The sequence below is a fragment of the Carassius auratus genome, chromosome 28, assembly GCF_003368295.1.
Source record: "Carassius auratus strain Wakin chromosome 28, ASM336829v1, whole genome shotgun sequence".
Taxonomy (NCBI): Eukaryota; Metazoa; Chordata; class Actinopteri; order Cypriniformes; family Cyprinidae; genus Carassius; species Carassius auratus.
The window spans coordinates 14634742-14658104 of record NC_039270.1 but is presented as its reverse complement, the minus strand read 5'-3'; the positions used below and the strand labels follow the sequence as shown (position 1 = coordinate 14658104).

The window sequence follows — 23363 nt, the reverse complement described above, 5'->3', positions numbered from 1 at the left end:
ACAAAACTTCTCCAGGCCCCAAAAATACCCTTAGACCCCAGAGGGTTAACCAGCATAACAAAAAAAAATAAAAAATCTTAAGACAATCACCAATTGCACCTTTAAAACTTATTTTATAATAATTGTAAATGTACTATAGTAATATATTACTAATCGTTTACATTTCATTTATTTTTTGAAAATTTCACAAGCTGAAGTGATTACCTTTACCTTTACCTTTTTAAGTAGGTATATGTGTAACTCAATATTTTAACTAATTTTAAAAGCTGATTATAGAACAAAGTCCATTGATTTATCTGTGAAATAATAAACGATGTGCTATGATCGTTAGACTAACTGATTATCAAAACAATAGTTTGTTGCAGCCCTAATTGAGAAACACTTAAAACTGCTTTTGTCAACAAAAAATAAGCTTTAATGTCTTCCTGTGGGTTTCCACCAAAATAAAAGCTGAATGATTGACATTTCTGAAATGAACAAATTAAGCCGTATAGATTACTATGGTAATTTTATAGTTGTAATAATAATAAAATATTTTGATCTTTTATTTTACAATAGTAAATTTTTTTTATTTATAATACAACTACTATTTTAACACATCTAGTTATTTTTCCGAAAATTGTGCAGACTTCAAACACCTCATACCCAGATCCAGAGGGTGTTTGTGTCTGCATACATGCTAGACACTTGAAAAACACCACAAACTCGAGACAAACATCCAGACCTTATCATACTGCACTTCAGAGCTGTCTAATTAAAGAAGATGAAAAGAAGTCGTCCACAAAAGATGTTCTGTGGGATATTGTGGAGATATCCTGAAAACTCTTGAAGTCGGTCCCCAGTCACTGCGTGGACAAAAACAGCTCTTCAAAACAATCTTCAAAATATCTTTCAGACAGGTTTGAAACAACATGAGGGTAAGTCAGTGATAACAGATGCATCATTTTTGGCTGAACCATTCCTTTAACAATGCTCTGGTTTTGCTGTCATAACAGCATTTGTCAAGCCGACAACCATCTTAAGACACATGCAACCACATACTCTTTCACACACATGAATTTATATTTAGAGCATTTATTAATCTGTTTTCCCTGTGGTGACAACCCTTAAAAGACGCTTTCAACTGAATTTGCTATTCCCTTGGGACATTCTCAGAAATGTGGTCCCAACAGGAAACCAAAACGTGCTCACACAAACCCACCTAGCTACTATCATGGCCAGCAAAATGACAGATGTTTATAACTGAGACTGACGCTTGCGTGTAAGAGAAATGAGTGGTGTGCTTAAATATAGGTGTTTAGGAACAGACTTGGACTATCTGTTCATATGAGAGAGCTATCAGCAGTCTCAAACACCCACCCACACGTATACATGAGAAGAGCTCTTCTATTTTGTCTAATGCACTCGTTTTCCCTCCATTCATCTTTCATACAGTATTTGTTATATTCAGTTTAATGAACTCTTTGCTGCATAGTACAAATTCCATAATTGAATTCACACACAAACTGTGTGGCACAGGCCATGAGAGCGCGGGAAAGAGCCGCTTCCGGCACACGCTCGGATAATGTGCTCCAGACACTTCGTCCTGTGTTTGTGAAAACAAGGGTGTTTGTGTTTGCATGGGTCAGGAAGAGGGGGTGGGGGTCACGCTAGCTGAGCTCTAATGTGAAAATGGATCAGAGATGTAGTGTAAATACAAACTATTTTCATCATAGGTTTGGGTACAAATTGAGTCACTGAGAACATGGAGAATCATGAATTTTAATGAATTTTGATTATATAGAACCTGAATTAGGAATTGACAACAAAGATCGATTTAATATCTTAGTTGTTTCTATTAGACACATTAGTTTAAATGGAGAACAAATAGAGAATTTATTTCACCCAGAAATGTAAATACATCATTAACTTTTCCCTTGTGTTATCCCTATTGCTTTCTTTCATTTGTGAAACAAAAGGGGGCCACAATGGTGTGCTTCATTTAAATATATTTTATGGCATTTAAAAAAAAGGTGAAATGAAAACAAAAATTACAAATTAGACCGGAGCTTTTCATATAAAAGCACCATTAAAGCATCATAAAAGTGGTCCATACGGCAAACTAAACACTTTGACATCTGCTCTAGCTCTTTTTGGCATGTTCAGGAGAGAATTAGCAATTTCTGATTCATGAACAAATGGCTATTTTGAGTCAGATCTTTTCAGTGAATCAGTTGGTATTATACAAAAGTCATATGGCTTGCATTCTTTAATGAACCAACAATTCATCTGTTTCCAGAGCTATAAAAAAAAGTAACCTTATAGCAGGGCTTAAAATTAACACTTTGTCAAGTGCCAAATGCATGCTAAAATCAGTGCTGGCGAGTACATGAAGCAGTGTTACTCGCCAGTTGGCTTTCTTATTAATGCTAACAAAGTCTGAGAATGCAAAATGGCTTAGCACAATTATCAGATCACAAAGACTGCCCTATACATTAGTAGTTATGTAAAATGTAATCTTCCTAGTAAAAAGCAGTTAAAGCAGAAGTTCATTATCATGAAACTCCATATATGCTCTTATAGTTCCCAGTTCTCACACTATGACAGCTGTGATTTATTATTGCCGCTGAAGCATAAAGTTGTCGCTCTATGGCCATGAAATACTCATATTTACCTATTAAACACTGCAGCACAAGTCTAATTCATTCACTTACTGTACTGGCTCTGTGGTTTAGACACAGTTATAACACTAAGTCTCAAAATGCATGTTAATGTTTTGCTAGTCGAAAGTGCTGACTCAAGACAGTTTGCATAGTAAACTCTCTGTGTTGTGCACGCTAATATGCACATATTTAAAGCAGAGCAGATTAAGATTAGAATCATGCTTCAATATGGTTGCAATACCCTGCATTGAAAGATCACTTTCTCGTAAAAGGCTAATAGCGCCAAATTTAAAACTGACATGCAAGCCACAATAACAAATGGCTTTGTGAGACTAAAATAGTTCAAGATGTGCTTTCAAAAATAAAAACATTAAAGTATGCATACCAGAGAACTATAATATAATCATCTGCATATTCACATATGACTGTGTGTGTGTGTCCTGAAGTTATTTCATTAGTGAGAGAGTGCTGTTCACATCAGTGACAGATAAGTCTACACAAAGAGTGTTTCCTGTGGGATTGCTATGACACCATGGAGACCATGAAGACTGCTTGTTGTTTAAGTGTATGAGAGAGACACGGGGAAAGAGGAAGCAGCAGACAGCTGGATGTTGAAACTTTACAAATGATGATAGACCAGAATAACATCCTGCAAATTACAGGATCACCTGCCGCTTGATGCATGCTGGTGCTCTGCACTCATCTTCCCTGATCTTATTCCAAGATACAGCAGGACGGAATAAAGCCTTATACATCACATGCATTCTTAATAGCAGCATTAAAACCCTACACACATTCTGCAGTGTGTGACTGGAGTTGATCACTGATCCCTTTAACTGTTTGCACACTTGAAAGGAGTGTTTTCCTGCACCCTTCCCCCTTCTTCTCTCCTCTTTAGTGGACACGGATCAGTTTCTCACATCAGTAATCAGTGGAGAAACCAACTAATAGGAAACGGTTGAATTGCACAGCAACTTTTAGGAGGTTAAATTCCGGATTTCTTAAATAGGTTTTAAATAAATTGGAACTTAATGTACAGTAATACTATCTTTTTTTTCAATTGTAATTTAACACAATTATCTAAAATACATTAGATTTTTAATAAAGAGACTTTTTAATAAAACATGATTTAAGAACTGGATGCATCTACTGTATATTACAATTCTAGTCAATACCAAAAATTGACAATCATTTTAATATCATTATTGATAACTAATACATTGGCGAATTTATATCATCATTATAATGCACAATACAAAAAAATAGATATTCATTTTGAAATCTGCTTAGGATCACTTTTAACAGTGTTTATTATGTTAAAATATTATTTTTAAAAGATTAACTTTAAATGAGCATTAGATGATGGCAAAGGCAATCTAATTGTAAAAATACACAGTATTAAACATCCAATATCAGCAGGAAATCAAGCAAAAGACTGTTTAAAAGATAGTATGTAAACATTAAATGCACTATAAGTATTGTATATTTTACAATAGTTTGCCAAATGTAAACGTAATCTTTCATTACATTTAATTAAAGTACACTAGAAACATTTCAAGATATAAAACTAGTTGAACATTTGCAAAACAAGAGAAACTGACAATGCAAGACATTAAGAGTATGCAAAAACACAGATCAGTGGTCTAGAAACAGCAGAAAATGCATCCTGGCAAATGAAATAACACAATTACACACATACGTGCACAAATTTAAAGACAAGAGGAGAGATTCAGAGCAGAAGGACAGCTCAAGTTGGCCATATGTTTTCTGTCTCTAATCATCTAATGGGATGTCCTTTGAGGTTTTAGTCTTCTTAAATTAGGACCATGTGCTAGAGGACAACGTTACATCTGCTGAGCAAGAGTCATTTGAAATCAATATTATTTGCAGCTTGCATCCAGATCCAATCTTTCATGACATGAACAGGAATGATGTATTGCCTTCATAACCTTGCAAATTTACTCCTCCACCATTTTTCAATGACAAAGCTTGATTAACATTTTAGCATTTGAGAAACATCTGCAGTCTCACTGAATTCTCTGATATGTAAAAGCACAAATATAAAAAAAAATATGTGAAAACATCTTTAGAGAGGAAAATCGGGTATCCGGTTTTAAGGGCATTACTAATGAGCTCAACAAGAAAAGCCTCCACTTGGTTTCTTTCGTGTATCATTTTTTTCTTTTACTTTCTAACTGTCCCTGCATACACAGGCACTTTTAAGTATGTTTTTTCAATACCACGTTGTTATAATCCTTGTTATATCCTTGTTGTATCCTATCCTTTACCTCCCTTGAACTGCCTGTAGGGCCAAGGCAGCTTGTGAAAGCTGGAAGAGGCAGCTGATGTCAGTCGACAAGGGAGGAATTTTTTTTCTTTCGTGAAACCTTCATATGACATTGCAAGCAAGTTTCACATTTCATAACAAATATATATTAACATTTATTATTTGGTTTATTTAAATGTGAAGAGGAAGGAATGAGAGTTCTACTAATGGGGAACCATTTGCTTAGAACCCCGAAAACTCTAAACAAGCCCCTGCCTAACTTTGCTCTCTAATGAGAAAAGAACATTTGACAGTGTCATCTAATGAACCTGAAGCAATACAAATATCAGTAATACTTTCAGTATCAGTGGTTGCTGCCTGTGCATCAATTTCTCAAAAATGTCTCAGTGCAAACAGACTCTTAAAAACACTGACTCTAAAAACAAAAACAAATTCATACCTGCACATTTTCCCGTAGGTCTGTTGCTTCCCGTAGTGGCTGGGTTGATGCCCTGAAGAGCTCATCTACCACCTTGATCCCTGTAGTCTTAGTGGAGGTGTATTCCCTTGCTTTGCGGCTCTTTCTCACAGAGAGACCCCTCTTATGGGCCTTTCCCCCACCTCGACGATTTGTAATGGCAATGTGAACAAACAGCGTGGTGTTAGGTAAAAATTCCCCTGTAAGTGACTGCAGTGGTACGTGCCGATAACCAGGAAGCAGGCACTCAAAAGGAATGGTGTACTGGCCAATAAATTCATCGCCAATGTAGTCATCATCAAGAACAACAAAACGCAAAGCAGCCAATTCGGGAAGGTTGATCTGGAACTCAAAGCTTTCATCAAAAATGGGATTGTCACCATTTTGAGAGACAGTTTTTGTGCGTTGTTCTGCACAATCTGCAGGAATTCCGTGGATCTCCACATAGATGTACGGTTCTACCACATCGCCTTTAGCAGCCGAGCCTCTAGGCTTTGGTAGGTTTTGACCGCTGATCACCTTGATGTGGAGAAGTTGGGCTGAGACTCCCGGAAGTGAGTCACGAGCATTGGCACTGAAATACGACACCTCCTCACGCATTATAGCTGGACGCAGGACATAGCCGCAGTTGCCATTTTGCCTAAACCAACCAAGGTTTAAATCCATCATCAGACCTGGAGTCTGGTAATTCATGGCCACGATTTGGCAACCGCACTTCCAGAAGTCCTGGGGATTCATGTTGCTAGCATCAATGCGCATGGGTGTAGGATACACCCGTGAAAGAAATCGCTTATTGTAGGAGACAAAGTCCTCAGGAAACTCATTGGCAAAGCGGTTGGCATCAACCTCGTTAAATGAGCAAATCTCCCAATGCTTCTGTTCCCGTTTCGATGTCTCAAAGTCACGGAACTGAACAGACTTGCAGAGGGTGACTATGTCTGAAAGTTCTTTGCAGAGTCGTAACCGTTTGCAGCCAATCCCATTGAGCTGGTCCTTATCGTCTCCACCCATCATTCTCCTGGACATCTCAAAGCCTTCTTCTTCATCCGTGACCTCCCCTTCAGAGTCTTGCAAGTCTGAAGTCAAGCTCTTCCCTTTGATGAGTATCTTTCCCTTGAGTTTTTCAGGGGAGGGCAAGTAGTGATCCTCCATACAGGGAGAATCAACATACAGTTTGTCCCCAAGGATCTTCTTCAGGTGTTGAGCCATGACCCTCTGCTGGGGAACACTGCAGTGTGTGACAAGACAGAGGATAAGTGGATACTCTGAACTCTCAAAGGCATACTGGTTAATGACATCTAGAACTTTACAGAAGGCCAGCTGGGAGGCAACAGAGCTACCGACATAGACAACAGGCTCACAGTCAGAGCCATCCCAGACTACGACCTCCAGGCTACGACAACCCATGCGTAGAGCCCGCACGTAGCTGCTGAGGTCTGACGAGCCCCAATAGTGATCTTCCAAAAGTGAGGCATTGTGGGAAGAGTTGATGTAGTAGTGTGAAAGGGGCTGCGTCATATCCTGACAAACATGCTTGTGCTGCGGGTCAAAAATGTGGCACTCAGATGACAGGAGGTAGTGTGTGAAGCCATCTATGGACAAGTAGCCATTGTTACGTCCTTCAGCGGAGGGTTCGTATTTGTGCACAATCTCCCGACACATTTCCTCTGTGACTCCCTCGACTCCCTGCTCCACCTCCACAAACAGCATCAAGTCCTTGGAGTCCAGGTACTCTTTGTTGCTGGAGAACTGCACCAGCAAGAAAAAGATCTCAGGACGTGTGCACAGTTCACAGTAGGCCTCTACAAATGTGTCTAAATCAATGCCTTCACCATAGCAATCCTTAGCCTTCTGTAGCTCTTTGAACTTCAGTTCGATACGGGACTCCCTCATGCCAGGATTGAGACCCTTGATGATTTGGGTGGCCCGGAACAGGTCAATGTGCCCTTGCCTTTCTGGATCAGCTAGCTCAAACACAGACCCAATCCAAGACGTTCTTAAACTGGGTTGACTAGGTTCGACTACACCCACCATGTGCCGCCCGTATGAGACCAGGTACCGCAGTCCCATCACCCATGTGCTCACCACATCTGCTGTGCTGGCGACCAGATCCAGGGACTCATAGTTGTCTCCGTATATAATTGAGAATGCACACTCATCCGGGAACTGATCCGAAAGGCCGTTGCTGCGTAGGACGGGTGTTTTCTTTCCCAATCGAACTTCTTTGATGCTCTTGATCTCAAGCTTGGCCTTCTCGGAGTCTTTCTTCGATGGTTCCCAGCGGAGCCAGCGCATGTCAGGGTCCAACAGGAAGTAACGATTGTACATGCGGGAATTGGAGCGCACTTTCTTCATCTCACAGCCTTCCATCATGAAGGCCATGCAGGCAGCTGTGCTGTTCATCTTGCGGTCACTTGGCATGGAGCTGAATGAGACAGTCTTCTTTCTTGTCTGCCTCTGCTTTGAACCATCCTGCAGAAAGAGTAAAAGGAAGGCCGATAAGTATATCTGACACAGGCGATCTAAAAAGCAAATACATATAATCGTTTCTTATATCGGTTATCAAAGCTATGGAACATACTATACTGCATATTTTAAAAATCACCAAGCCTTGAGTTAGGGATGTTAAAAGTTCTGGTACTTTGGCATCAATCAAACACCTGCTGAAGATTAAAAATCAGAGAAAAGCCTAGGCTTTGGGTTATAACAGTACATGAATTCGTACCAAAGAAACACATACAGCAATGTTTTAACCACTGCACAAATTGAATTTTATTCGAAATTTCCAGTTTCATATATTGTTGCTTTTGATAAGAAAGAAAGTCTCATCTTTCAAATCATTTTCATTTCTTTCAGGAAATTCAAACATTAAATGGAGTTTTGACGTTCTGTGATGTGGTGTGACAGTTTGCTGTATAAACGCCTCATTTCAAACGAGCGACAACAAGTGAGTCAGCGTGATCTTCCCTTCCTGTTTACTTCTAGTTTTAATGAGTAAAATAAATAAAAGAACATCTCATGTCTAATGGAATCGCTCAATCAGTGTTTCAAATATGGAAAGACATCACTAAAACAGCTTGCAAACAAAATGTCATGAAGCAATTAATTTAGCAACTTAAAGTCATCAGTGTCCACAGCTTTTCTAGTTCGCTAGAGAAATGAAGTCTAGAGAAGAACATTTCGCTACATATTAGACTATCTACTCATATTTTACTTTACCTGTTAGTGATGTCTTAATTATTAATGTATGCTTAAATGTATTATGAAACAATTTATGACAGCCACTGTGTAAATGGATATATTTTAACAACAAATATAAATGTTATATTTTATAAGTAAATTTAAAAACTGCATTATGTGCAATTTATATGTTTGTATGCAATTTATTTTTAAGTTGAGTGTTGATTATTATATTTAAAATAGGGCTGTCAAAAATAGCGCGTTAACGACGTTAATTAGTTGTTTGTCGTTAAGTACGTCAATTTTTTTAACGCATTTCACGCATGCGCAGTGTGACAAATTATTCAGGTCAGGAAAAGTCTCGTCGATCTCTGAATTCTCAAGATTGTAAAAAACTGTGGCGAGCGCCGCGACGAAAACACAGAAGAAGCTTAAGGTTTTACCCGAGTTACTCTCAAATACATTCATGCCAAGCTCGATAAACAGAGATGACTTTGGTAGTTGATACGCTGGAGCTTCTTCCTGTGTTTCACACTGCGCATGCGCAGAACGCCTACATGCAATGCAGCGAAAATTACAGCTGTTTGGAAAAGGATATGCATTTTTACTTGGTTTTACTGGCACTTGAAGCCTTCAGAACATGAAAATATCGATCCTAAAGTATTGTGGCAGAGCAAATGAACACCTCCCAAAAACAAGAGTGCCCAGAGTGCAGAGGGCGCATGTTTGTGTTTCTGAGTTCATTCTTTCGAGTTTCTCTATGCATAATTTCATAGATATGTGTCTATATTTAACCACTGGTTCACCTAAAACTCTTACATTATCTGTAGTTAAATGGCATGGTTTGATATAGTGCTCAGGTCAATTTGATTAAGTAAATTTTAAACTTTTGAAATTCAGAAAAAAAGAACCACATATTGATGAATCAATACATGAAAATTATGTGTCCTGTTATTTATCTTTTTGTATGCATTTCAGAAAAAAAAATTGTTAGGATTCAGGTGTAATTGCAAATAGTGATTAATCCTGATTAATCCACTAAAATTTCTGATTAATTTGATTAAAAATGTTAATCATTTGACAGCCCTAATTTAAAATAAATAGTAATTGAATTTAGGTTTGGCCTGTGTTGTTAATTGTAACCTTATGATAATGTAAAAGGGCTCACTATAGTTTAGAGCAGTGGTTCCCAACCCCGGTCCTGGAGGTACCCAAAAACTACTAATTTTGCATGTCACCATTCTCTGACACACCAATTCCAGGTCTTGGCGTCTCTACCAATGAGCTGATGACCTGAATCAGGTGTGTTTGATTAAGGAGACATGCAAAACTTGCAGAGTTGGGGTGCCTCCACGACCAGGGGTGCGTTTCCCGTACAACGACGTAGCTCGCAGATTAACCACCATAGTACGATGCATCTTTATGAAAACGAACGACCTAGTCATGACTGTTTCCTGAAACCATCGTACCTGTGTCATCAAATTTCAGATAAACACTATTTCTTATGTAATATTGATAGGCTACTTAACCACAATTGAAAAGATGGGTTTTGAAAAACTGATGTAAGCTACTGTTGTGGATTGCTTATTTTGCTCAATCTTTCCTATTTATGTCTTCTTGCCATTCTGACGTGTTAATGAAAATGACACAAAAACCCCAATTTTCAATGCTTGAAATTGCAGTTCTTTTCGACAAGGTGGTGGAAAATAGTAAAGTCCAGCTATTTTCAAAGCTGAAAAATAGCATTACAAATGCTGACAAAAATAAAATCTGGGCTGAAATCATTCAAAAAATAAACGATGCTAGGTATGGATATGGACAAAGCCCAGACAAAGTCAGGAATAAGTGGAGGGACTTCGCAAGTGTGACAAAACAGAGGGCTGTGGCACATAAGAGGGAAGCAAACAAGACTGATGGGGTATTAGTTCAGTTCCTCCTCTCCATACAGAGGAAGAGACAGTTTTGGCCATCCTGGGGCCTGTTGCAATCAAAGGATCCTTGGAGATATGGATACATGTGCATCAACCAGGCTTTTGCCTTCAAAGTCCAGACCTCCAACATCAGGCCCTCCCCAGTCTGGCCCTTCAACATCAGGCTTCACATATTCAGAGGGCAATTAGAAGAAACAACGCTTTAAATTCAGTTGTTAGCTACACTGCATTATTATGCTATTGGAAATTTATGGAGGTGGTGGGTGATGGCCTAATGGGTGGGTGATGGAAGCACGCATGACTCTTTTGTGTGGGACACTTCTGCAGTTTGCAGGTGGCTGAAGAGGGTGAATGGCTTTGATGAAAGCTGGCTGCTGGAGACATGTCCTCTTCGCCCATACGTTCTGTCACCTGTGCAGCATCTAGCCACCACTAGAGTTTAAACCATTTGTTAAATCTGACATAATTTCTGTTAAATATTTGGTTTCTTTGCCGATATGTATTAAATGAACACTTAAAAACATTTAAAAAAAACGTTTGCAAACAGTGTATACCGTCTCTCTCTCTCTCTCTCTCTCTCTCTCTCTCTATATATATATGTATTCACACACAAACACATTTGTAGAGAGTATTCTATATTCTAATTCTGTAAAAACAACAAAATCACTCACTTATTTATACAATTTTTGTTACTTTATTTAAGTACATTCATTTAAAATTTAAAATGAATTTACTATAAAAATACTGTTATTTGAGTGTTAACATTTTATATAAGTAAAAACCTCTAACACACTGTTTTACCAATATTGTTATATGAGACATATGTATTTTGGAATGTTTTAAAATTAAAATTAAACAAAGATAACTCACTTGACAAACTCACCATTTCTTCGCACAAATGAAACAATGGCTGCGTTCTAATCGGCAAGATTAATGCTTTCAGAGGGCACTTTGGAGGGAGAATAATCGTGAGGGCCACGCTGCTATATAGTTTCAAACCGAATTTGTAATAATAATAAAAAGGCGATTTATGTGATAAACTTAAACCACAACTTTAAGTCTTTTAAATCACTCATAGTGGATGGTGAAATCTTCTTAAGGAATAGGGCACAGGGTTGATAACTCTGAATAGAACACAGCCCAGGTGCGGCGCAATCAATGACGTCGACACAGCAAACTAACGATGAACTATGCCTCTAACCACAGGTGGAGAGCTGTCGTTCCAACGACACAAGTTTGCGATGCAGTTTGCGAATGTTCGTTTGAACTATGGTTTCGGGAAACACCGAATCGTTGAACTATGTTGGTAACAACGGAATTTGCGACCATAGTTGGCTAACGATGCTTTTGGGAAACGCACCCCTGGTTTGGGAACCACCGGTTTAGAGCTGAGGTCGATTCTTTTTTTTTTCATTAATAAAATTTTTATTATAATTTTTTTTTTTTAAAGAAAGAACAAATTGTTCAGCAAACCACTAATAAATAATAATAAAAAAGCAATTTTATGCTTATTTACCATGTTTGTGCACTGTTACACCCCTACTAGGCTTATATCAGTATTGCTGGATGTGAACAGAACAAGAACTATCTGAAAATAACATAATGAAAAAGTAATTTCTATACACTATTACTCAACAAAAGATAAATATAGCTTCCATATCATTCCATAATCAACCAACATTGACTAGAAAAAGAAAACTAATTACTGCTCCTTTAATTTTCTACAGAGCATAACAACAACACATGTTGTCTTTTCCAGGAAAGATATAAACAGATATTGGCACTACTTATCCCTAACAGGGATGTCAGGTGCAAATCAGTGGCAATAGGCTAAAAATTTTTTAAAACATTAACAAATTTAGAATTATATACATTAAGGGATATAGAGAAAATGGTGCAAGACAAAGCACGTGCATGTATGAAAGGAAATGCCTCAGCATAAAATCTAAAGTACCCATCTAAAGTACAACACACACAGGTCAGTGTAATCTGTAACACAGCAATCAATACAGAACAGACAGGAAAGAGCAACCGATAGCAGGTATGCCACTTAATTCAAGCTTTTAACATATAACCTCTGATAAAGACCACTGAGTCCTTTAAAAAAAAAAAAAGGAAAAAACAATTACACCTAAACATACATGCATGCTTTAGCACACATTAAAGAAAGAAATACAAAGTGCAGCAATATTTAAACTATCAAAGGTCAAAAGTTGCTGTCTTCAGCTTCAGTAAAAGCTATACAATTTCTTCACAGATAAGAAACTACCGATCTCATACCAGCAAAAACAGCATGCATACACAGAAGATCAGAGATATGAATGTGTTCACTGCCAAAAGAAACATCAAATAGATCTGATTACTTGATCTAAGTATGAACTCCTTCTCTGGAGTCTCTCCAGGTCGAAGCATACGCAGGGAGAAATACCAGGGGAGTCTTCAGCACATCACATCAACCCACCTCTGATGAAGACATCTGTTGACAGCCAATACGAGTATGTACTGCCAATCTTCATGAACTCTACACACATATGAACGCACACTATCAAACCACACTTTAAAGGCTGCATTAATTGAAAATGGCAGTTTTGTGGAATTTAGTTTGTTAGTTCTAAGCACATAATACTGAAGTTGATTCTGCAATGCAATGTCAATATTTTTTTCAGGTATTTTACCTGAGCTGCAAATGTGAGCTTACAGCTTGAATTGAATTAAAAACGAAACTGACAATAACCAAAAAATGGAAGCAGAAATGTAGCACATTTTACACACCTTAATCTTTTGATACAGTTTTTTTCATCAATTCATCAAATATCACTTACGAAAAATAAGTTTATTCAAGTGTGCTATTAGTATACTTCTTTTAAACTTAAAATAGGAAAGCATGCTTTTAGTTTACTTTTTATGTACTTCTCGGAAATGGGTTTTATGTACTTTTCAAAAATATACAGTACTTAAAATGACATTTAAGTATACTTGACTTATACTTACAAAAAGTCTAAATAAATTTGAGCTATACTTCTGCTCCTAGAATCCGTCCTTTCATTATTATAAGGTAGAGGGCGCTAGTACATATCTTATGCACATAATTAAAAAAAACACAAGTGAAGAAGAAAAAGAAACAACAGATGTAACATGATCATCTGACATGAAACGGCATCAAAACTTTAACGTTATGGAATAAAATGTCGACCGATGAAGAGGTAATAATAACAATCAAGCTTTGAGGTGTTGATCGACTCCGTCTACGTTTTGATTATCATTCTGAATCCAATTCATAGTCTTTTTTCAGCTTTTTGTTTAAAATGTTATTTCTTTATTTTTTATGAAACTTAACCACATTAAAGTGTTTAAAAAATAATGCATGAAGCTAGAATAAAATGTTTTGGTTACAAGCAGATGTCCTGTCCTTTCTTTGGATGTTTTGTATGTTCACATATTCATGTAACAAAATATATACAAATTCAAACCTAAATAGGGACAGAGTAGTATACTTAAAGTATGATGTAAAGTTCACTTAAAAAAAAAAGTATGAGTTATACTTGCGGTATAACACTATACTAGACTAGTAGATTATTGAGACTATACTTTAAAGTGTACAAAGTGTTTAATTAGAAAACTATCAGTATACCTATATTCACTTTTAGTATAATTGCAGTACAAACTACAAACATAGAGGTAAACTAATTTGCTTCTGTTATACTTAAAGTATAGTTAAAAGTATACTTTTATATACTAGAAAGTGGGCCAATTTAGTCCCAAGGATTATTGAAACAGTACACTTCTAAGTACACTGATATTTGTATACTTGCTACATAAAGTATACTTAAAAATATACTTGAACTATACGTAATTACACTTAATAAAATTAACGTGAATTATACTACATTTTGGTAAGGAATGAGACACAACCTCAGGAGTTTAAATTAGTGAATCCTCACTGAATCCATCAGAGTGGTAAATGAACAACGTTTTACTCTCTCTGAACTGGAAGTTATCTTTCAATGATGTTGATCTAAAAAAAATTAGCATGTTTTGTGTAGATGACATCCATGGTTATGTGTTTAATGACATACATTTGCAACATTTCATAACAAATTATATGTGTTTTTATTTGTATTTAAGCTTTATTTTATTTTTATTTATTTTTATTTGAAAACTGATAGTTTTGTCCCAAAGCATTGCTAATTAAACCAATGTTTCTAGTAAAAATGCTCAAACAAACAATTTCAACATCTCAACTTCAAGCAACGTGTGTTTATTTACACTCAAACAGACTTGTAATGATTTGTGCTAGAGAACTGATGAAATGAGTAAAACAAACTCAGAAAAGGCAATATCTGGTACCAGGCAACTTAGTTCAAAAGGTGGAGGGTTGTATTTCATTTCCTGGAAAATTCTGAGCTTATTTCGGCACTTGGATTATTTTGGCATCGCTGCACAGGAAGTTATTTCACCAAGCCATGTGCATGTTATTGGGAGTGGATCCGTGAGGGTCGTCTGCACATTAGCCTTGTTTCATAACACAGCTGTGTTTGCACTGAACTGCTGAAGGGTGTCTTCATGGAGACTGCTCCTGAATGAGAATGACACTGTCAGCGCATGTTTGAAAGCATGTCCATGTGATGAGGAATAACTGAGAGAAGAAGACAGAGAGGTTAAGGGTGCGAGTGCACCAAGCTGACAGAGAATGATTGTGCACTGACCTTTGTCAAAGGATAACAGAACATATATCTCCACAAACCCACACACAAGACATGAGAAGCAGCACGACTGTCTTCACTCACAGCTATTTACACGAGTCAGTGTCAGCATGTCTGTGTCTGCTACAGGAATACACATACAGTGCATACTCTTGTCCAGTAATCTGTTCCTTCTAATATGTGACTATAGGAAAGAAAAAAATCTCTTTAATGCATTTATTGTCACTCCAAGACAGCAATGAAATTAAACAGTAACTTCTTAACTCTTTATGTTAAATATTCAACATAAAGAGTTATTTTCGTACTGTGGCTCAAAATAAAAACAAACACATGGACGTTTGCTGGTAGGAAGGCTAATTGCTTCATTTGAAGAATAATGAACAGGTGAATATCAAAAAGGAGCCGGTGCATAGACTTATATCTGTGTTTTTGATAAAAACTTCACTTGATTAAAAAACAGCTGTGCATGGTATTACTTTGTGAAATTGATTCAAATCACAGCAAAGGACACACGCACACACACACACATGACATGATAAAGTTCAAAGAGGTTAATTTCTTACGTTACCACGAAGGACACATGATTCTGACGTCTACACTTTGAAATGTTACTGATGATTTTATAAACATGCACGTCAAAACAGACAAATCAGAAGAGTTCATTTAACACTTCAATGTAAACCCTGCTTACACTCTCAGAAAAAATGGTACAAGACTGTCAATGGGGTGATACCTTTTCAAAAGGTACTAATATCCACACTTTAGACACTAATGTGTAGATTTAGATCCCATAAATGTTTCACTCTTTGTTATATTGCAGCCATTTGCTAAAATCTTTTTTTTTTTTCATTAATGTACACACAGCACCCCATATTGACAGGAATACAACAGAATTGTTGACAAAATTGTGCAGATTTATTAATAAAGAAAAACTGAAATATCACATGGTCCTAAGTATCCAGACCCTTTGCTGTGACACTCATAAATCAGGTGCTGTCCATTTCTTCTGATCATTCTTGAGATGGTTCTGCACCTTCATTTGAGTCCAGCTGTGTTCCCATGGAGTTTGCTAAAAAAAAACACCTGAAGGACTCCAAGATGGTGAGAAATTAGATTCTCTGGTCTGATGAGATCAAGATAGAACTTCTTTGGCCTTACTTCTAAGCGGTATGTGTGGAGAAAACCAGGCACTGCTCATCACTTGTCCAAAACAGTCCCAACAGTGAAGCATAGTGGCGGCAGCACATCATGCTGTGGGGTGTTTTTCAGCTGCAAGGACAGGACGACTGGTTGCAATAGAGGGAAAGATGAATGCGGGCAAGTACAGGGATATCCTGGATGAAAACCTTCAACAGAGTGCTCAGGACCTCAGGCTGGGCCGAAGCTACACCTTCCAACAAGACAATGACCCTAAGCACACAGCTAAAATAACGAAGGAGTGGCTTCACAACAACTCCGTGACTGTTCTTGAATGGCCCAGCCAGAGCACTGACTTAAACCCAACTGAGCAACTCTGGAGGGACCTGAAAATGGCTGTCCACCAACGTTTACGATCCAACCTGAGAAAACTGGAGAGGATCTGGAATGGCAGAGGATCCCCAAATCCAGGTGTGAAAAACTTGTTGCATCTTTCCCAAAAAGACTCATGGCTGTATTAGATGAAAAGGGTGCTTCTACTAAATACTGAGAAAAGGTCTGAATACTTAGGACCATGTGATATTTCAGTTTTTCTTTTTTTAATGTGCAAAAATGTCAACAATTCTGTTTTTTTTCCGTCAATATGGGGTGCTGTGTGTACATTCATGAGGAAAAAAATGAACTTAAATGACTTTAGCAAATAGCTGCAATAAAACAAAGAGTGAAATTTTTAAGGGGGTCTTAATACTTTCCATACCCACTGTATAGGTTGTGTGTGTATGTTGATAGGAATAGGAGGGGTCTCTCATGTTATCTGCTGTGCATATGCCTCATGTTTTTGGGTTTCTTTTTTTAATATTTTTCCAGCTTGTGCATGTGTCTACTCCAAAGGGACAAATTAGAGTGCTGTTTGTGAGACCGCACTGGTCGTACTAGCTCAATCACATTTGTACGTGAATTAATGTATGTGCTCACTGCACAGCACACAGTCAGTGTGTGCTTTATCTCAGTGCCTTTAAATCAGTTATGGTGTGTCTGTGAGAGAGAGGGTGTGATTCTTCAGTTTTAGCTGCAATGCAGGTTGCAATCAAGTTTCTGCGGAGTTATAGGCGTATATAAATCCTTTAACAAGTTTCTGTCTCTCGACGTTGTGTATTTCCAATTTCTCTTCTCTCTTCTATTTTCCATTATTAGATGCAAATGTTTCATTGGCATGTTTTGTTTAGACAGTCGATAAGACTTGCAAATACCTGTGATTATTTGCCTCATGACATTCTGTGAAATTTTACTGTATATTGCCAACAAACACTTAATCGTTCAGTTTAGCAGTGCTTTAATTGGTTGTGAATTGTGTAAGTTTGGAATTAGGTTAACTCCAAGTAAGCACCTGTTCTGAGTCAGTAATTACTTACACAGATTATGTTCACAGAAACTTCTTAGAGATCACCAACCTGGCCCAATTCCAGCATGATATTTTAGAGTTTTCTGATTGGTCAAACAGTACATGCATTTTGATGGAATCATCCCTTAGGAGGCAAATGACTGGCCTGTGTAAATGGATCTGAGCATGGTCTCAAGCGTGTGGGTGTGCTTTTTAGACACTGTGTCACTTCTGAAAGCAAAAGCCTAATGGTTTGACTTGATATTTATATTGCATAATGGTTCCATTATATACACTTACATTCATGTATCTGGCAGATGCTTCTATCTAAAGCGACTCCCAGTGCATTCAAGGTATACAGTTTATCAGTTTAGGCTTTCCTGGGAATCGGACCCATGACCTTATCATACCTCAAGTCACTCAGTTGGAGCTATAGGAACACTATACTAAAAACAGTTTTCTAACACCTCTGCATATAAAACAGTTTGACTGACTCTTAATTGTAGTTAGACAAATCATTTTATTTGCCACCCACATAAAGCCCACAGTGAACTGATTAACTATATTATATGGCAAAAAAAAATGGTTGCAAATCTAAACATAAATACTATTATTATTAATTATTATTAGTAGCAACTATTTCTTTTGAAGAACACCAATGTGTTTAATCAAATTGATGTTGCCGTCATTTTATAAATACAATAAGCCACTTGCTTACACTGACGTGTGCACAGAAACCACTCATCTATCTGACATTCACACATGCAACTGTGTATTTTTCTTGCTGTTATACACTACTACAGAGACAATGTAATGGCATTTAATAGCTGTTTGTCCAATGGAGTTTAACAGTTCCCTTGTGTCTGTATGGTGTGCCTTTGTATGTGTGTGTGTGTTGTGTTATTCACATTTGTATGTTAAAAATCTACAAGAGCCAGTTTCAGCAAACTCACTCTGATAAAATTACTGACTGAGGAAATGAAACACAATCCCAGACTGCAGACCAACAGTCTGAGAGAAAGAAAGGAACCTAGCGTTAAGAATGAGTAAAAGAGAACATGGTGGGAGTGGAATTGATGTCAAGCACTAAAAAATGTTGATTTTGTCCACTCCATTCAAGCCAGTTTTTAATATATATTTCTTAGTAACAACTAGAGTACAAAAAACATCTTAGATTGACAGCAGACAAACCAATTCTGCTGTACTTCCAGTGTGTGTATGAGTATGCATATATGATTAGGAAATGTCCTCACGCCTTCCTTTTGTTCTCCGTTTTTAAAACGTTTTCAGAACCTATCAATCCTGATTTAAGCAATCAGTCTCACTCTTTTTTTTTAAAGAGAATGCAGGGCTCAAATGCTCTTTTCCTGTGTGATTTGGATTTTTCTCTTTCTGTCTGTTTCAATATTCATAACGCTGTTTGTATGCAAATGCGCCTTAATTGTTGAAACATGCACATGTACACAAATGCACACACACCATGAATGTGGGATAGCTGGTGGGTGGAATAATTGACAGCTATGGCTTACAGACTCTTGAGTAAAGTCATAGACAGACAGACAGAAAGATAGATAGAGAGATAATTTTTCTCTGGATGTTTGTAAGAGTGGATATTAAAGCATCCTTTTTTTTTAGCACAGAAGTCTTGGCTCGGTTCAGGTACATGAGGGTTCCTCTGGCATGTGATGCGGGCCGCCCCTGCAATGGCATAACCCACGCACTGCTATAAATACATCCAGCACGGGTGCGCTGCTATAAAACTGCTCAGCCCACTGAGCACCTCTGAGCCTTTGGATCTCTCCTGACGCTCCAACAGACCAGAACTTTAGGCCTCAAAGCATAACAGATTTTGTTCTTAATCTTGCTGCCAAAATGCAAAGGCTACAGTATTCTTTCTTTTCCATGCAGAGGAGGAACGAGAATAAATGCACCTTGACTCTGATTTGACAGATGCACCATGTAAACTGTCATTGCACTCTGTTGTCTTGATTGTGCTGTGTGTGCTTGGCATTTGATGTTGCTGTTCTTTTGTTCCTGATGTTCCACAGAGTTTGCAAAGCGCTGTTCTTGAGATCTGAACTGTTTCTGTAAGAACATTACATTTCCAAAAGCCTAAGATGTAATCTTAAAATGGTTTACAATAATCCGTTTTCCTATCTAGACCTTCTTCCCTTCCTAATATTTAGTATACTATATTTATAAATATAGTGCTAGATATAAGGAAGAATCATATCAGAAAACACGTTTGACTGGAGCGTTTGACCATTTAAAGGAGATGCATGTGTTAATGCTATTTAAACCACTCAGCACTCACATACAGTAAAGGTGACCTGCTGATTACCCAGAATTCACTACAGCCACATATCAAGGCCACCTACCCTGTGGAAGTAGGACACCGGATAGCCCTGTACATACTTGCTACTTCCTTTGGGAGAAGAAGGAGTGGCTGCTCAGTAAGTACCTCTGCAGGAGCAGAAACAACAACTCTTCTCACCTTGTTTCCCAAGGGGTCGACACAGGAGAACAAACAGCGCAAAGTCTCTCTGACCTGAATTCAGTATCGCACTTTCTGTTACAACAGCATATGTGAGCCGAACTGAATGAGGACCCAGGTTGAAGGAACAGTTTGCCAAGTTTTTTTTTTTAATTTACTCCACTTCAGGAAATCTAAGATGTAGATGAATAAAGTTTCTTCACTGGAACAGATTGGGGAAAAATTACATCATTGGCAAAAATTAGTTCACAAGTGGATCCTCTGCAGTAAATGGGTGCCGTCAGAATTAGAGTTCAGACACAGTCCATCCAGTCCAACAATTATTATCTTGTGAAGGGAAAGCTGTGTGTTTGTAAGAAACAAATTCATCATTAAGGTGTTAATTAATGCTGGATTACTTGTGGATTATTGTGATGTTATTATTAGCTATTTGGACACTTGTTCTGACGGTACCCATTCACTGCTAACGATCCATTGATGAGCAAGTGATGCAATGTTAAATTTCTCCAAATGTGTTCTGATCAAGACATAAACTCAACTACATCTTCAATGGCCTGAGTTTAAATACATTTTCAGTAAATCTTCATTTTAGATGGACTATTCCTTTAACACAAATTAATGATTCTGGATAAAACATTTAGACATATTCATATGTGTGTGAATGCAAACAGCTGCATTTTGAACAAAATTATAATTAAAATGAACAGGAAACAGGTCCTAAACAATAAAAGCCTTTGTTTAATGAGTCAACAGCAGCAATTTTCCTTCTATTCAACAGAACAAAGACACACACATATCTAAAAATAAAAATCAGAGCCAACAATTCTCATAGAATGGTAGGTCCTTAAGATCACAACACCACTGTAAAATGAAAAAAAAAGTATCTTCGCAGCCAGATTTTGATAAACAGAGCTCACTTCTTCTTACCATAATGCTCTGTATCACTAGCATTGAAGTACAGCGTGACTTACAATAGTCCGCATGTGCTTTCTCATTCTTAAAATGAGACCTCACCCTGTGAGAACACAAAATACACTCAGACAGAAATAGAGATAGCAAAAAGAAATGAAACTTTGGAACAAGAGCCAGATACAAACATGGACACATACACACAGTGAAGTACGGCATTAGTCAGAGCTCTCCAGGAAGAGAAGAGTAGCTGTTTGTATGTTTCAAAAGGTAAATGACCATAAATGACTAACAACACCTTTGGCAGAGCTGCTTTTAATGATGGTCTTTCAGCTGAGGTGTGTGGAGTGGACGACAGCTCTTAGTCTGGGGGAGGAAGGCTGTACAGAATTAGTAAAGCTGCACAAACTTTCCAATAAGCACCTGCAAATCATTGTCTGCTATTGAAAGAAGAGTACAGATGAGTGGAAAAACATGTACTGGAACAATCCACTACTGAACCCAACATAAGGTGATTAATTCAACATTTATATGTCAGAAGGCATTAAAGGTCCAATTTTTCATGCTTTTTTGAAGCTTTGATTGTGTTTACAGTGTGCAATATAACATGTGTTCATGTTTCGCGTGTAAAAAAAAACAGTATTTTTCACACAATTCACCTATCTGTATACCGCTGAAATTACGGTATTTAAATGTAAATTTATTTTTAAAACTGTAAAATCTAAAATGTTGCTACTGCATTTTTTCTGGGTAAAATTCTGGCAACCACAGCTGCCATTTTTTTTTACTGTAAATTTGTATACTTGCCTGAAGTACTATGGCATTTATTTTACATTGTTCAAAGTCCAAAACACACTGTACACAAATACACTACTATATAATAGTTTAGGTTATTACAGTTTCTACAAACATATTAAGCAATAATAATAAGAATAAATGTTTCTTGAGTATCAAATCAGCATATAACAACAAATTCGGCTGAACAACACAGATGTTTAATGTAACAAGTCCTCAGTCATTCATACGTAGGAGCAAACACACTGTGCAGTGATCGTCCAGAATTTTTGACAATGTCAGAAAATTATCGTTATTATTACAAATAACCTTTCTCACTATATGACATAGGACCACCGATTAGGAGCCACGATCACAGAAATCACCACAATTGTTTCACAATGCCAATAATTTGTCTGGGACAGTCAAAAAATCATGCAGTGTGTTTAGGGCTTAATGCAAGAGCAAGTAACATTAAATTTACTGAACTCTTTATGATCTTTGCCTAGTTATTTTCTGTATTCTTCAAAGGTAAAAGTGTGTGCTGAAATGAAACCTTTAAGTTACCATATTTCTACCTTTGTCTCCTCAGAGGGAACAGACAGTATTTAAGCCAAAGCTTATCTAGAGGAGGGAGAGAGAAAGAGACAGAAAGAAAGACAGACAGACAGAGAGTGAGTGAGGGAGATGTTTTTGGGTGCTTGTGCGCAGGTGTTGTGTTCTAAATCTTTGAGATGCTGCCAGCCTTCCACTGAACACAAATGTACTTTTTTTTTCTTGTTTTCTTCACATGGTGCAACCTCTTCTCACTACACTACAGACAAAACTGCCTACAGCTGTGCTTGCTCTCACCCTCTCCCCCTCACACACACCAGTTTTATGCAGTAGAAATAATAATATTTGCTTATATATTTGCCAGAGTTCTCCCTGTCAAGAGTCTGTTGGTTTATAGTTATTTTTAGACAGGCAGGTCCAAGGCTACTCCCACACACAAATGCTGCCTTTTGTTTTTTGATCAGACCTCAGGAAAATTGCTCTAAAGGTGCAGTCACAATTGTTTGCGGGTGAAATCCAGTCGTTTAAAAAGAAATCCATGCCATCTGGGGTTTTGCATGAGGGTGAAAAAGTACCCTACATCCTACATTTGCTCATGTTCAAGTTGGTCTCCCAAATTCATGTGAAGGTGACTTATGTGTGCACTGTAAAATATCAATAATGTGACCATACCTTCAGACAGAATACACCAGTATTTTCTTCCTTTTTTTCTTTTTTTACAAAAGCAGAAAAACAATATGGATAAATTCTTGTATTCATCCATCATCAAATCTTTGACGTTCACAATTTTTCCTTATTTTAAGCAGCTTTGAATGAATCTGTGGCGGGGGGGTGTGGTTTAGCGATGTCTGCAGTGGGAGAGAGAATCAGGAGACGAAAGGTGAGTGAGTGGTTTGGACGGAAATCATCAACA

General features: G+C 37.4%; 1 protein-coding gene across 1 annotated transcript in view; it reads right to left on the bottom strand.

The window, feature by feature from the left end:
• Positions 1-23363, bottom strand: part of LOC113046929 (inactive phospholipase C-like protein 2) — a 69997-nt gene that overhangs the window by 15964 nt on the left and 30670 nt on the right. The window contains exon 2 of the mRNA XM_026208078.1: positions 5369-7858. Coding sequence (XP_026063863.1) covers positions 5369-7858 — 2490 coding nt within the window. The remainder of the gene's footprint in view (positions 1-5368; positions 7859-23363) is intronic.